At 41.6% G+C, this 15,281-nt stretch overlaps 2 protein-coding genes across 3 annotated transcripts; one reads left to right on the top strand and one right to left on the bottom strand.

Annotated features, from left to right (window-relative positions):
* Positions 1-3,704: 3,704 nt before the first annotated feature.
* LOC116262414 (peroxidase 3-like) lies at positions 3,705-5,512 on the bottom strand. Its single transcript, XM_031641762.2, has 4 exons — positions 5,210-5,512; positions 4,679-4,870; positions 4,431-4,593; positions 3,705-4,321 (listed from the first exon to the last, which is right to left on the bottom strand). The coding sequence occupies exons 1-4, from the start codon at positions 5,408-5,410 to the stop codon at positions 3,909-3,911; spliced, it is 969 nt and encodes a 322-aa protein (XP_031497622.1). The 5' UTR covers positions 5,411-5,512; the 3' UTR covers positions 3,705-3,908.
* Positions 5,513-9,628: 4,116 nt separating this feature from the next.
* On the top strand, positions 9,629-13,693 carry LOC116247794 (uncharacterized). Of its 2 annotated transcripts, XM_031620115.2 has the most exons (4): positions 9,629-11,193; positions 12,604-12,691; positions 12,763-12,841; positions 13,471-13,693. In XM_031620115.2, the coding sequence occupies exons 1-4, from the start codon at positions 9,655-9,657 to the stop codon at positions 13,559-13,561; spliced, it is 1,797 nt and encodes a 598-aa protein (XP_031475975.1). In that variant the 5' UTR covers positions 9,629-9,654; the 3' UTR covers positions 13,562-13,693. The 2 variants fall into 2 exon arrangements, with proteins under 2 accessions (XP_031475975.1, XP_049931975.1); XM_050076018.1 differs by lacking the exons at positions 12,763-12,841; positions 13,471-13,693 and having other exon boundaries at positions 12,521-12,652.
* The last annotated feature ends 1,588 nt before the right edge of the window (positions 13,694-15,281 follow it).

The following is a 15,281-nucleotide window of genomic DNA, read 5'->3' as shown; positions in this document are numbered from 1 at the left end:
TAGTTACTGTCGGATCTGCCTTCCTTTCTGCCGCTTCTTCTTCCTCTTCTTCTTGTCTTTGTCCCAATTTCGATGAGGTGTATCTCCCAATAACTCCTAAGCAAAAGCAAACCGATTACAAGACCTAGCCGGACATACAACCTCGGCTAGACCCTAAAACTAGACCTGCGGAAGCAATGACTCGACCTACAGCCGATGGCTATCAGCAAGTTGGGCGGAGGGATGGAGGTGGCTTGGACCGACTGGCTGAAGGACGGTGTTGGTGGAAGTGGCTCGGCCGCCTTCCGAGGACGAGAGATGCTGCTGAAGGGCTCGGCCCTGCTGGCTGAGGATGGATGATATTGAGGTTGGCCCGCCTGGCCAACGAGTAGGTGATGCCGACGATTGCTAGGAGAGCGTCGGTTGGAAGGGTGAAGAGACTATCAACCTCGAAAGGACATAACTACAAGACTCTGAGGTAAGGAAGGCTAAGCTCAATAAGTGAGAGAGCTTAGAGGAGTAAGAGGTGGTCTGGGCTAACCCGAGGTAGGATGTGGGTTAGGACTCGCTTGGGTAGTCTAGAGTTGACTGGGCTTGGTCAACTACAACTGAGTTGGGTCTAACCTAAACTCGTGAATGTGAGTGAGGATTATGGGACGTGGTCAACGAGGGAGTTAAGAGAGGGTTTAAGGCTAGTTGGGACTCGGAAAAAGCACTAACTAGGTCGCATTCTCTAGGGACCTTGGGACTAAGGGGAAGGGGTTAATATGGGTTCTCATTAAAGGGGGGTGGGGGGTGGGGGTGTGGGTTAAGTGGGACGTTACGGTTAGGCTCGGAAAAGTGAGGGGAAGTAATGGCCTAGCTAGGGACTTGGTGAGGATTGATGAAGGCTCGAACAAGTGGAGGAGTTAAGGCTAGCCTAGGGACTGGAAGGGAGCATGATGAGGATTGGGCTTGCGAGGATATGATTAGGGTTAGAGGTTCACGAGGTAGGAGAATGATTAAGCCTCTATGAGTCACGAGGCAAGAGCAAGGATGAGAGAAGGGAAGTTACGAGGAAGAGAGTAATGAGAGGGTATGTTCACGAGAAAGAGATAGTTAATGGAGGGTGAGGTTAACGAAGAGAAGGGGAAGGTGAATTACGAGGAGGAAATAATGAGGCCTTGGGCATGGAGAGTGGATGATTGGGAATGATAGAGAGTTAAGGTTGTACATAAAATTTTCGTAAAGACCACTCCTATGCACATTGCAGCACATGTGGATTGTTCAATGGATGATTGTGACAAACTGCTATGAAACTTCAGCTGCGAGGAAAGCCTACGATAATAAAAAGTAAGATTCCAAAGAAGATTGTAAATCCATCCATCTTAATTATTGATTTGAAGGCAGAAAAGTAAGACAGAACATATGATACTCATTGCTCAATGTAACAACGATAGAGAAGAACACTGACTTGTATCCCCAGTGATTATGTACTTGAATAAGTATGCGTAAGACATTATCAATCAACACTTTTCAGGCTCCCAACTTACAAAAAACCTGCCCATGCATAAACATACTAAAACTATAAAAGTTCCAAATCCGCAATGCTACAAAAATTGCACCAAGATCAAATAAGACATAACACAGACAGAACAAAGAGCAAAAACCACAAAATAGCACCACAATCCCAACAAAACCTACACAAAAAGAGCATGAAATTATGGGACAAACTATATCTAATCAAACACAACCTCCATCAACTCACAAAATAAAGGACAACAAGAATTCCTAAATAGAAAACCTAAACACAAATACCCACTCCCTTCCCCCGAAAAGAGAAAACAAGAAAAATGAAAGAAAAAAGAGAAGAATAGGGTCGAGAGCACGAGAAGACAAACAAAAAAGAGACACAATTGGGACATGGACAAGAAGAAGCGGCAGAAAGGAAGACAGACCTGGCAGTAACTATCGATCCAGAGATACACCCCATCCGTAAAGGGGGATCCCCCACAGTCCAGCCACAAATAGAGAAAGCGAGATACTCGAGAAGAAGATCGCCGTCGAAGGCCGCCGGAGATGGAGAAATCACCACCGAACCTAGGGCACCGGGAGGGAAGAGAGGGAGAGAGACAGAGAGAGGAAGCCGGTAAACTCGTTTAGGCCGGGGAATGATAATGAATCTCCAAAAAGACCATCAAACCCCCGGGTTTAGAAGACTCCATCCCTTGCTCAGGTGTGCAAAACGCACAAGAGTCGGGGTTTTACCGTCACTCAAACAACTACCATACTTCCATCTGTAGCCGAATGTGTTCACCCTACTCTTTGCCACCCATTTAGAAAACTTGCAAAAACTCCTCGCCTTATAGGCTTATTACAAACACCCACCTAAAGATGGAAGTACGGTAGTTGTTTGAGTGACGGTAAACCCCTGACTCTTGTGCGGTTTACACACCCGAGCAAAGGATGGAGTCTTCTAAACCCGGGGGTTTGATGGCCTGTTGGAGATTGATTATCATTCCCCGGCCTAAACGGGTTTTCCGGCTTCCTCTCTCTCTGTCTCTCTCTCTCTTCCCTCCCGGTGCCCTAGGTTCGGTGGCGATCTCTCCATCTCCGGCGGCCTTCGGCGGCGATCTTCTTCTCGGGTACCTCGCTTTCTATGTTTGTGGCTGGACTGTGGGGGATCTCCCTTTCCCGATGGGGTGTATCTCCGGATTGATAGTTACTGCCGGATCTGTCTTCCTTTCTGCCTCTTCTTCTTCCTCTTCTTCCTGTCTTTGTCCCAATTGCGTCTCCTTTTTGTTCGTCCTCTCCCGACCCTATTCTTCTCTTTTTTCTTTCATTTTTCTTGTTTTCTTTTTTTTTGGGAAGGGAGGGGGTATCTGTGTTTAGGTTTTTGATTTAGGAATTTTTGTTGTCCTTTCTTTTGTGAGTTGATGGAGGTTGCATTTGATTAGATATAGTTTGTCCCATAATTTCGTTCTTTTGTGAGTTGATGGAGGTTGCGTTTGATTAGATATAGTTTGTCTCATAATTTCGTGTTTTTTTTGTGTAGGTTTTGTTGATATATATATATATATATGTCCATCTATGCTTTCTTCTACTTGTAAATAATTAAGCACATGAAAGCATACACACGGTGTCCCTCAAGTCTACTGTGCTTTTAGAAAGATGAATGTAGGAGATCTTTCCCATGGTATACATTGTCGAAACTTGACCGACGCGTGTTTTGCGCTGCATGAGTGGGACCAAGTGGCACTGGCCTTGGCAGATTCTTCATCATCGCCCAAATTTGTTCATCCTTCAAAAATACGAGTACAAGATTTATCAGACGATTAGCAAGCATTTCTAGCCAATTGTATCACAGTTGTCGGATGTATGAAGAAAATATGAAATCATGGTCGAGTTAGTAAGATTTGACAGCTCAAATTCGATCTGTTTAACAATAAATCATGCTTGGGTTGATACATGGGGAGTTCTGCATCTTGAGTGAAATTAAATTTTAATGCAAAAAGTTTCAAACTTTGTTCTCCCCAAAGTAACACGGGAGGGCAAAAAGAGACCAGACTTAATTATGATTAACTCAGGCGATAGCATATTAAAAATACTCCACGAAATAAAACATCGTTTGGAACTGCCAACTTGCAACTGTTTCATAATTGGCTTACGCATGATAAGAAATTGCAAAAAGTACTACTTCAGACAATCAGATGGAGAAGATTTTAAGAAATTGCAAAAAGTACTACTTCAGACAATCAGATGGAAAAGATTTTATTCTAGTTGAAGTGAACTTACTTCGCGGACCGAACGTTATTTCACACACTTCAAAACAAACCCCAAAAAAGGAAAAGAACAAAACAATTCAAGTGATTTCACAAGGTACAAAATTCAATTAAATAAAAAAAATCAGATGACTTCGCACTGACGTCTGGAACATGATCCTGGTGTTTTTAGTAGTTGACGAGGCTGCAGACCTTCCTGATCTCGCCTTCAGTTCCAGTCTTTACTTCGATCTGACCCATCTTCTCCATGGACAAAGCAAATTCCTTGAAGAAATCTATGGAACCACTGAGTATTCCATCAATGTACGACTTGGAGGTGCTATCTGTAAGCAGGGAGGAGTCGGACGTGAACAGACCCCTTCTCTTGACCACATTGGTGTAGTAATGAGTGTCAAAGGTTCTGAAGCTCCCGGGATCCATTTCCAGAATTGTGGAGTTATCTGCAGGTGTCTTGCACTTGTAGGCCTTGAGGTTGGCGGCGTAGAATTTGTCGAGAGCTGGGTCTTGATCACGTTTTCCGGTGAAGTTGTAAAGCCTGTTTGAGACGAAATTGCAGTGGGTAATGCCAATGGTATGTGCACCTGCAAAAAGCGGAGAAATTGACAAAAAATATGTTAACTACTGCCATTATTGTAGCAAATAGTGGGATTTAGAAAAAAAAAAAAATGGAATGCAAGAACCAAAACTCACCTGACAGCACAACTAGGTCCTTCACATTAAGACTCTTGTTCGCAAAATTGGCCTTTAGACCGGTGAAGTTGAGTGTTGGAGCAGGGATGTTGGCTAATGCTTCAGATGCCAATGAAACAGTTCCATCTCTGCGGCCTGTGGGAACTTTCCAGTATGGCCCTCCCTGTGACATCAAGGGTTAGACCACATTTTTCTCAAAACAATTATAACAAGAAAAGGATTTTGGTTCGTTGATTCGGCAGTCTTACTATGACAGCAACTGCATCTCTTGCCACCAATGCAACAATGTCTGCGCATGAGACCACTCCCGGACATGCTTCTTCCACCTTGCTCTTGATGGCATCAATGAAACTAAATCCTCGCAGGCTCATGTTTGGTGCCGCATTCTTCTCGGCTGTGCTGTTCTTGGTGGAGTTCAGCAACAGAGATGCATCACAGCCCTGAACACCAAGGAGATCGACATATTAAGAACTCGGACAGGCTTCCCCAGGTTCCTTCTCGGAGAAACGTTTTCCTTATCGATTTGATATAATTATTTTCTTTAATGAAATGAGATTACGATAAATGTTCTCGAAAGACCAAAGAGTCGAAGAGAAAAACAAAAACTATTCCGTAGACCATACAAACGCTGCTCTTTAACTGAATAGCTCGCCCAAATTTCTTTTTGCAACCATGGCAGTGGGAAAGCTTGTCATCATGAGAAGAACTTGCAGAACGAAAAAAGGAATTGAAAAATGGAACCAAAGGAGAAGGATGCTGGTGTCTCAGCTAATACTGACCCTCACAAAGCAGTCATGGAAGTGCAGTCTAAGCAATGCAGCTGCCAAAGGTGGCGCATTGGGGATGTGTTCCTTCACGAACCCCTGAATGATGCTCTCAGCTTGTGGGCAGACATGATCGTAGAACCCAAGTTGAAGTTCAGCATGGGAAGCGCCAAGAAGGCCTAAAAGAGCAAAGGCAAAGAATGCAAGGGAACCCATATTTGTCACTCTCACTCTCTGCCTCCTACAGAAAGGCTCTTGCAGTTCAGACGGGCTGTTCTGTGTGAATTGGACTCAACCAATGGAGCAACCTATTTATAGGTCTTCAATCATGTGAAGAGGTGCCATTTCGAGATTTTTCTTTTCATAAAAACCTACCATCGGCGTTATGTTGCAATACCAAACAGTTCGCTTATCCGTTATATTAACAGTAGACCGTGTTCTTTTTTTAATTATATCTCGGCAACGGTTTGCTTTATGGGAAAGCGTGCCTGCAAGTGTGGCATTTTTCTCTATTGTTTATAGTTCACCAACTCCATCAATACTATTCTGTGATTAGCCAGGGCGAAAGCTTTGCTTCCTTAACTTTAAACCTTTTAATCGTTTGGAGATTCATCTTTTCGCTTTTGCCATTGTTTAAAGTTAGTGTAATGGTGGACACCAGTTGCTTATAATATTGCTTGTCTTCTTCTGCACGTCCGCCTGTTTCAGCACTTGGCTGAAACGCTGTACATAATCCAAATACATGTATACAGACGGGTCACGTACATATATTCGATTCATGTTGCGCATAAGGAGGTAAAGCATAGCCTTAGCCTTTCACATGGAGCGACTAAATGTACGATATGAACACATTTTCAGTGCGTCACAAGGACACCCATTTTGACCTTGTGGTTGCCTCTGTCACATGAACAAAGTTGTCTGGTCTCCCGTGGATTCCTATAGCAACAGAGATAAACTATTCTGTAGTTTCAATTGCTTGTTTGATCTAAGAAGGCAGGGATGAGAATTTGCGAAGACCTAGAATAGGATTTGAGGGGGCTAAGTGTTATATCTTCTGGCGTCCAAATTAAGGGCTAAGAGTAAGAAAGGGGCAGGCAGAGATGGATTTAATTTTTGGACTTAGTGAGACGAATCTGGACGACGTTGAAATTTCTAAAATGTGAAAGTCCAGCATAAAGGATTGAAGCTTATGAGGTGTAGATCATACCCATTCCTCAGAAAATCAATAGTGTACATCAATTTTCTATTGTTGGGGGGTTGTGGCACAAGAGTACTGGTAGAGGTCGGATGGGGTGTTGGTGGGTTAAGTTCACCGATGTAAGTAGAAGTTATGCCCTCAAATTCTGAATAATAAATGCAAGTCTGAGTTCAGCTTGTCTGATTCGAGAACGATGTGGCAGCTAACTTTAAGAATTCCTGCCTTTCCAACTACTCAAGCCAATTATTGGGCAGTTAAGCGCATTTGTATATCGAAACGCTGGAGTTGGGCATGCATACTTTAAGGGTGGCAAGATGAAGGACATCCAAGAAGAAATGCACTCGAAAAATGGTATATTCGCAGCATTTTGTAAAAGGTGCATGATTAGAGCAACTTTAGTGATCAAAAAATGGACGTGTAAGACTAGTGTAATAATACCTTCAAGTTAAAGAGATCTGAAAAATGGGCTCACGTAAGAGCTTTAAGTTAAAGGGAGTCGAGTCAAGGGTTGCTTTTGTTTGGTGAGATAGCTAGTCCAACTCCTTCAAGTCCAAGGCAGTACTGAAAGCGAAAGATGGCTTAAGACTGGTGATGGGAACACAGAGAAGTTGCCGCAGTCCGACCTGAAAAAGAAAATAGTCGCATTCTGTCTTACCAGTCCAAGTCAAGTAACGATGGCAGCAAATTAAACTTTTTTGTAGATGACGTGAAACTTAGAGCATTAGGGCGTACGATTGATTGCAGGGACAGGGAGTGTGGGCTCTAACTTAACAACATGCATCTACCATGACAACAACTACTAGCAGGTGGAAGAAGAAAAACTATTCAAATCTAAAGATGCAAATCGAGATCTCTAACGACAAGGAAAATTCGAATCGGACAAGGCTACACGGCAGGTGGTGACAAAAGGGTGGAGGATTCCCGACGTGGAAGTTGGGTGACCACACCAGCCACGGCCTAACCAATCCGACATGCATCTACGATAAACTAATGTTGATGGGCGCAGGTCCTCGTAACCAAACACACATGGATTAGCTGGCCATGGCTTTCTTTCACTAGCCAGATGATCAAACGTAAGCAAGCTATAATAAATTAAACACAATGCTTCAATATATACCTAACAAGTGTCAGTCACTTACCCTAAATTAAGTTCTAGTGATTATAATATTCCATACTGTTATATATATGTTATGTTTCAAAACTTATTCATGATTTACCATGAATATTACATGAAGAAAACCCATTTACATACATATACAAACAAGGCGCCAAACAAACTTAAACTCTCCACCGTTTTACAATTTTTAGATAAACATCTATAAAAAGCTTCGAAACTTAACGGACGAGCGATTGATGTATAAGTACCTCGAAAGCTAAAGGGGCACATGATATGTCTCCTGCGCACCAAAGGCTCTTTAGCGGTGTTGCAGAGCTAAAACAAGATTTAAGAGGTTGTCTTCTCGACTAGCATAATGTATGTTTCTCCCCAAATCACTCTTAAAATCATATTTAAGAGCTTAGATTGTAAAAGAAATATTAATTTTAATGGGATTGGTTGTTGTCTTCAACCCAAGTAGTATGGTTTTTACCAACTTTCTTATATAAGCTTATCACTTTGCAGAGCTAAAACAAGATTAAATGCAACTGGTGGGCAATGAATACTCCGGGTATATACTTGAACATGTCGATAGGAAGACAGAGACGAAAACAAAATGAATGGGGCAAGCAGTCATAGTGAGTTGATTGGATCATCATACTGATAATAAGCTTTTAGTAATTGTTTCAAAAATTTTAGAGAACCAATGAGGTCGACCCGCTCGGCTGTCCAGCACCAAGGCACGACGCAGATATATTCTTCGACATTTCGAGTTTGACTCTTCTTATTGTCGTCAAGAAAACGGTCGTCTTCCTATACATATAAAAGGCAGAAGAGTCGAGTCAATGTCGTAAATATACCTTGCCATAAAACAAATGGTTCGTGTCAGTTTCGCTATTTTATAAAAGAAAAAACCTTTTTTGTCCCCTGCTTGGGCAGCCACTAATTCTGATCACGACGCTCGTAAGCGGCATGCATCAAGGGAAAGGGTATCAAACATGAACAAAGTTACTTTGTCCGTGTTTGGTACATCCTTCGTACTGTCTTTTAGATTGTTAGTCATACATTCACTCTTTTGACAGAGAAAAAAAGGACTTAGTTCACTAAACAAGTATTTATCGAGCCACCGGACAGTACCATGGCCGAGCTCAAGGGCAGCTTGTAGAAAACTGCCGCTCAATTAGCGGATGTTTGATAAGAAGAAGACCGTGTTCTTAGAACAGATGCTGTTACAAAAATACCATTTTTGTTCTTGTTTGAAGAAATATTATGTGATTACGTTTAATCGTTCAATATGAATTTCATGGAAGAGCGACACGCTGCTCTTAGATCATAAGCTTTCAAGGACATGTGTTTCTTATCGAACAACCTTTTGAGGGGTTCCAAAATCACCCAAAGGTCACGAATTTTAAGCTGGTCTCTTCGTTAAGCAGTCAGTCAGGCTTCTGGTTTTGACAGCAATGTTCCCAATATTGATGGTGAAAAGGCAAACGGACAATATCAAGAAGTTTCAATGGCAAGGCTGCAGGATTGATGCGATCCATGTCTGTCTGTCTGTCCCTCAGAGCTCAAACATCATGTATGTTGGAAATTCCCAAGTGCCGTGTCGGAATGGGTATAGAGATCACCATCAGATCGCACTGACAATTAAAGTTCAAGCACTGTTGCCATAAAATTTCAGGCTTGCAAGTGCGAAACAATTGGAATTTTTTCTCTCTTAACTTAACTTAACTTAACTACGGGCACAGCTAGCTATCTTCTTTAATTGAACAAACAGCTTGCCAGTCCCGGCCTTGCCTACATGAAAAAGAAAACTTCTTCAAAGTTCAAACCATGAACTTTGTGTTCGGATATGCGTGATTTAGATATGCATTCGGTCTTACGTAATCTAATCTCATTTAAATATACTTTTACTCCAAATGACATGTTCGAATTTGGATTCAGGTTTGATAACCTACTCTCTTTGCCCATCATATTTGCGTCCTGATTACGAGTAGTAGTTTAGGTTGTTTTTCAACTGAATCCATACATTTTGCATTTTATTTGGTCCGAGGTTCTAACCCGACTCTTTCGCGGATGGTCGACTCGGACCGCCTTTAGGTGCCAACGAGGGACAAGAATGGAATTTCCATGTTGCCTCCATCTTTCGAAACCGCCATTCTGCCGATGGGATCTCTGCTCGCGACGGCCGAGCATCATTTCTTCCGACATTTTCCCAATTCTCCAATTTTTGGATATTCAATGGCGTGCCTGGTCATCGCCTCTCCACCACTCTCCTCTCTCTCTTCCGGCCCTAAGTCCGTAGCAGTTTTGGCGGCAAATCCTTCGCTCCCCCGGCGTTCCCTTCTGCGTGTGCGTTGCCGGACAAACAAGAGGCTCGTGTATGCCTCCACCATTTTCCAGCCTACCTACTTCTCATCCGTATCCTTCCCCTTCCCGCTAAGAATTTTCAACCAGCCCTCGAGTTCTTCCGGCAGTGCGCTTGTGATTGCCTTCTTGCTGTCCTCCGTCTTTGCTGCGCTCGCCTTCGTCTTGAAATCAAGGCGAAAGAGGCGCATTTCAGAAAGGAAGATCGTCTCTTCCGACGGCAATGGCGTCCAATTGGGACCGAATCATGCGGCGGTTTCTGGTGAGTCTCTGCTGGGAGTTTCTGGGGCGAGAATTATCTTTTCCAACGACGGAATGCAAGAGGAGGAGGAGGTCACTCAAGCTTGTGACTCAATTGGGAGGCCTAGGCAGGATTCAGTCATTTCTTCGTTAATCAACTCTTCAAATGCCTTTGGCCGGGGTTTAGGGTTTAGAGAATCGTCGATGTTATCGTCTCCTTTTCGGGAGACTTCGGGGAGTGAATTTGGTGAGGCGGGAAACTGTATTGTTTCTCGGGATGCAGCATCAGGTGGAATTAGCAACGCCATGGCTGCTCACGGTCAATTGCTTAATGAGGTGAAGAAACTGAGCAAGGGTGTTCCGATCGACAAAGGATTGATATACTTCCAAAATGTCGTGTCGGAAAGGTTCTGTGACGATATAGAAACGGCCGGAAATGACAATCTGTCCGAAATTGATCTTCGATTGACCAATGACGGAATGGAGGGAAGCGAAGAAGTGGTTGAAAATACATCACAAATAGTCTCCGGCGATACAAAAGTAGTTGTGGACTACAATTCAGATGAAATTTCTGACCAGTTGATTGACGAAGGAAAGGAAGAAAATGACATGGTTGCTGAAGTTAGCGGGGAATTGCCCATTTCCCTCTATGAAGAGTCAAAAATGTTTTCTTGCAACAGTGAAATCGGTGACGACGATATCACAAAAGAAATTGATCTTTGGACTATTCATGACGAAAAAGAGGACCGAAACCGTCCTTTGGCTGATGATGAAAGAGAAAGAAGCGAAGAATTCACAAAGAGGCGTGACACATCAAATGCCCATCTCCATGAGGGGTCAGAATTAACTATTGGAGATGCAGAAATGAAAGGAAATGTCTTCAAACAGAACCTCCCGCAAACGATGGAAGGGGAAACAGAAATGAGGGATAAAACTACTGAAGCTTCTATTGAATCAATAGGCTATCATAATGAAGAGGATGGCCATGGGTCAATGGCAATATCCAACCATTCAAGTAGGAACCCGACGCCAGTTATGTCCTTCAGTTCAGAGTTTGGCGTGGAGAGTTGCTTGGGGAGTTCCACAACTGACGAACAGGTTGACTTTTGGCCGAATTCTTTTATTTAAATGATTTGACATTGGAAAGTCAAATTGCTGCATCTTGATTCTTGAATTTGTTGCATTTATGCCTTTTTTCTTATTGATGAACAAAACCTTGATTCTTGGACAATCCTCTAACATGGATGACAATTTTAGGTACCAATCAACTTAATCGAATGCTGTTAATGCATGAAGGAACTGAAGTATGTATGTGAAGTCACATAGGAGACTCAATGGATCCTTGCAATCCTTCATCATTGCATTCATTTTACAACAATAGGAAGCGAAATCTAGGTTTCAGGGATAACCGAACCCCTTGGACGTAGTATATCTGAATCAGCCTAAAGTACATTCATCAAGTTGTCAAGGTTTAAGGACCCAGGTGGCTATCCTTCAGACGCGATATGGTTTAATATTAATTTGAACTTTAGAAGACTTCCTTACGGTAGAAGACAGCTACTTCCTAGAATGAGCTTTTATCATTTAATATACGGACTTTCAAAATGGCCAATGTCTATTATGAGTGGATTATAAATTTTAATGCCTTTGAGATGAAGCTATGGGACCACTCTATTACTGTGTTGAAAAAATTATACCATAATTGGTGGCTCATTGTGATTTAGTTGAGTAAATTGTCTTAGGAATCGTAAACTGAAGTGAACAATTGGAACTCTGAAGTTGTGAGATATGGAACAAGAACTGTATGTTGAGCTTTCTGAACTTCACTAAGCTATGGTTGTGAAGAGTAAAAGTGCACGAAAACTTGATGGTTCTTCTAGACTGTTGTCAAATTGACTTTACCACACGATCTCAATTATGTTTTGGGTTCACATAATCAATGCTGTAGCAATTCATGTGCAGGTTAACATGTGTAGATTTGCATTACATTCATGTGATATGCAATACATTTCGTTGAGGAATAGGTGAAATTATTTGGACAAACAAAATTTAACTGTAAAACATTTATTCTTAATTTCTAGCTTTTCCTTCAGAATATGGCCGCTTGACTAATCATGTCTATTTGACCTGTAAGGCTCATAGTCGTCTTAACAAGCTAAAGAACCTTATTGAGTTCTCAATTTTCTCATCCTATTTTGTTGGTTTCTGATCCTTGAGGACAGAGGAGGCTCACTCAACCTGTTGCATAATCATCCATATGTAGGAATAAATTATGCCCAAGTTAGAGAATAGAGGGTTTTTTTTTTTTTGTCTTGGGTGGAATCTTGTTTGTCTTCATGATAAACCATTGTCTTGGTGCCAAATAAAACTTGAGTTCCAACATGCTATATATGTTTTTGGGGTTCACCTGCATTTTTTGACTCAGAGCGCAGAGGGAAGTATGTTTGGAACTCTCGTCATCACAGGAAAAAATAGAGCATGAATTAAGCTTGCACTTTCTTGAACCAGGAAGAGATATCTGATGAAGATGCTTTACGAAGGGCTATGCCAGCAATTGCTATGGGAGCAGGCATATTCGGGATGTTAACTACTGGAGGTACATGATTGTCTTTGTCTTCTTTTACATTTATTTATTGCTTGACTGACACATAATTTTGTCTTGCTTAGTGCATGGAGGTTTGGAAATGGTAGGTTTTGTTGCTGCCACCAGTTTCATTGCATATGATCTATTGTGGGCTTCGAATAGGTATGCCTAGACCTCTTTTATTGTTGATAGATGTTCTCTTTTCTTTGATAGTAGCCTGCTGTTGATAAAGAACTGCTGGGCATTTAAAATATAGATAATTAGCCAATCTCAGAATTGCATACTTATTTTTTATTGTTGATAGATGTTCTTTTTCAGCAATATTAGCCTTCTGCTCACAAAGAACTGCCAGGGTTGTTGAAAATAAAGATAATTAACCGGTCACAGACATTGTGAAAAAATATGCCATATATGTAACGTGAGTTGCTTGAATACTGATGTCTAACAAACCGCAGACCTCTATTTTCTGCTCCACAACTGTCTCCCTATACATGGTTCCAAATGCATTTGACATGCAGATTTGCAGTAAGCATTTAGAGGAATGAGTTGGTGATGTTGAGGATGACAAAGTCATATAGTGCCTTATTTTCTGCGACATAATCTTCTTTCCAAATGAATCTCTTGATTATCTGGAGTTCTGTCAACCATAAGTTTCCACTTTCTTGTGAAAGAAGGAAATACCGGGGGGCAAGAAAACCTACTTTGTGACTGAATTTTCTTTTATACCTGCATATGTGTGTGTGTATGCATGTATGCTCCTTTCTATTGATATTTTTTTCTGTTTGGTTCAGGAAAAGGTGGTGGAATGACATCACAAAAGTCAGAAATAGAGAGGAGTTAATGGTTTTCCTGAGATCAAGAAACATAGTAAATGATGTATAAAGTTATAAACCTATATTGTACATGGGATTCTGAGAATTGGTTCGGTGGCATAAATTTTTGAATGTATATAAAGATTTTGAGAAATCAGAGAGTTTTTGTATATCCATGTCAAGCATAGCTTTTCCTCCTTAAGATTGTTTACCTATGTCGACATCTATGTGACTGGAACAAGCGGCTTTTCTTTCAAAATTCTGCAACCCATGTTCGTGGAACTACTGTGTATATGAACACGATAATTCTTTTAAAAGTTCTACCTGCAAGAGCACAAAGTTGTAAGGAGAAGACTCTAACGGGACTCTAGATTCCTTTTGCACTGAAAAAAACAGTTGCTAATGAAAGAAAATGGTAGTGAGAGGCTGCTGTGAATTCAAATTAATAAGGTCTATTTTTACAGTAATAGTTTTTAAGATGTCTCTATGTGCTTTGGGGTTCCCTCACAGCAGAAAAATACTTGGGATATGCTATTCAGTTCGGTTTGTTCTGGACAGAACTTCACGTGATAGAACTTCTGAAGTTGTCTTCTAGAAATCCACCAGACTCAGAATTCCTGTATGCACTGTTCCTGCCCTTTTTTTTTTTTTTTTGGTGTGCAGTCAATGTCTGCACTCACACATGTGGTTTCACGTAAATGATATTGTTATAAATGAATAAAGTTTGTTGTTTTGGACTACCTTAGTTGAAGCCACCTGAGAGAACAAGTAGAAATTGCAAATTGAAACGACCGTCCCTTTTTTGTTGTGCTTGTCAACGGAGAAGGAACATTATTTATTTTAAAAGGTCTGGGCTATTGTACGTAAGTCTCATGAAGAATTCCGCATTGGTGCATTAGAGGATGGGCGCATTAGCGGATGCGAGCATTTGGCAGTTCTTTTGAATTTTGTAAATATGACGTGTGTATAAGGAGTCGGATGTCTCGGAAACAACGTCGTAGCTTCTGAGTTGTTCTTGTACCACTCAAGATTAATGTTTGTACCGTTACGTAAAGAGCTTAGAATCTAGAATGTATTTGAAGGATGGGATTATTGTTGGTCTCATCCTGTCTGATGCACTGGAAACACTCATTGCGTTAGTTTGTTCACAACATCAAGTGCTCATTCACATGTTTTGCAAGTCATGTTGTACCGCCTGATCAATGTGGTTATAGCATGTGATATTATCAAGTGCTTGACATTTTGATATTATGTTTTATGTTTTCAAGCTGCCAGTTTCTGTACGAGTTAATATATTAACTGAGATTAAGTCCAACTTGTTTGTTGCTGAGCAAGTTGAACCGCATATATGGTCTGCCAGATATGGCAGTCTACTGATGAGAATACACTGCCGACCTTGTTCTTCTGGCTGAGCAACACAAGAAGGTGAAATCTCTAGACGTTGATCTACTCAGATATTTGTTTTCAGTTATTTGTATTCTGTTCAAGCTGATTCTGGACATCAACCCAAATTTGGAGACATGCACCAGACCTGAAATGCCGATCAAGAAAGCCAAGATCGATTAGAAAGGCTCAACCCTCTTCATTGCCCTTTTGACGCCCACCCTAAAATCACTCAAGAGGCGGTTTTCTGTTCTCGAGTTTGTCAGGCACCTTTCAGGCACTTTGACCAATCATCCCACGGCGGTAGCTAACGCGCAATTTTGTTGGAGGAACTGCGCCTTGAGTTCCCTCTTGAGGTCATCCCAATAGCTCAAAGAGACCCTTCTGAATATCTTCCTCACGGGTCC

Source organism: Nymphaea colorata, chromosome 1, assembly GCF_008831285.2.
Source record: "Nymphaea colorata isolate Beijing-Zhang1983 chromosome 1, ASM883128v2, whole genome shotgun sequence".
Lineage (NCBI taxonomy): Eukaryota > Viridiplantae > Streptophyta > Magnoliopsida > Nymphaeales > Nymphaeaceae > Nymphaea > Nymphaea colorata.
This window is presented reverse-complemented; position numbering and strand designations above follow the sequence as displayed.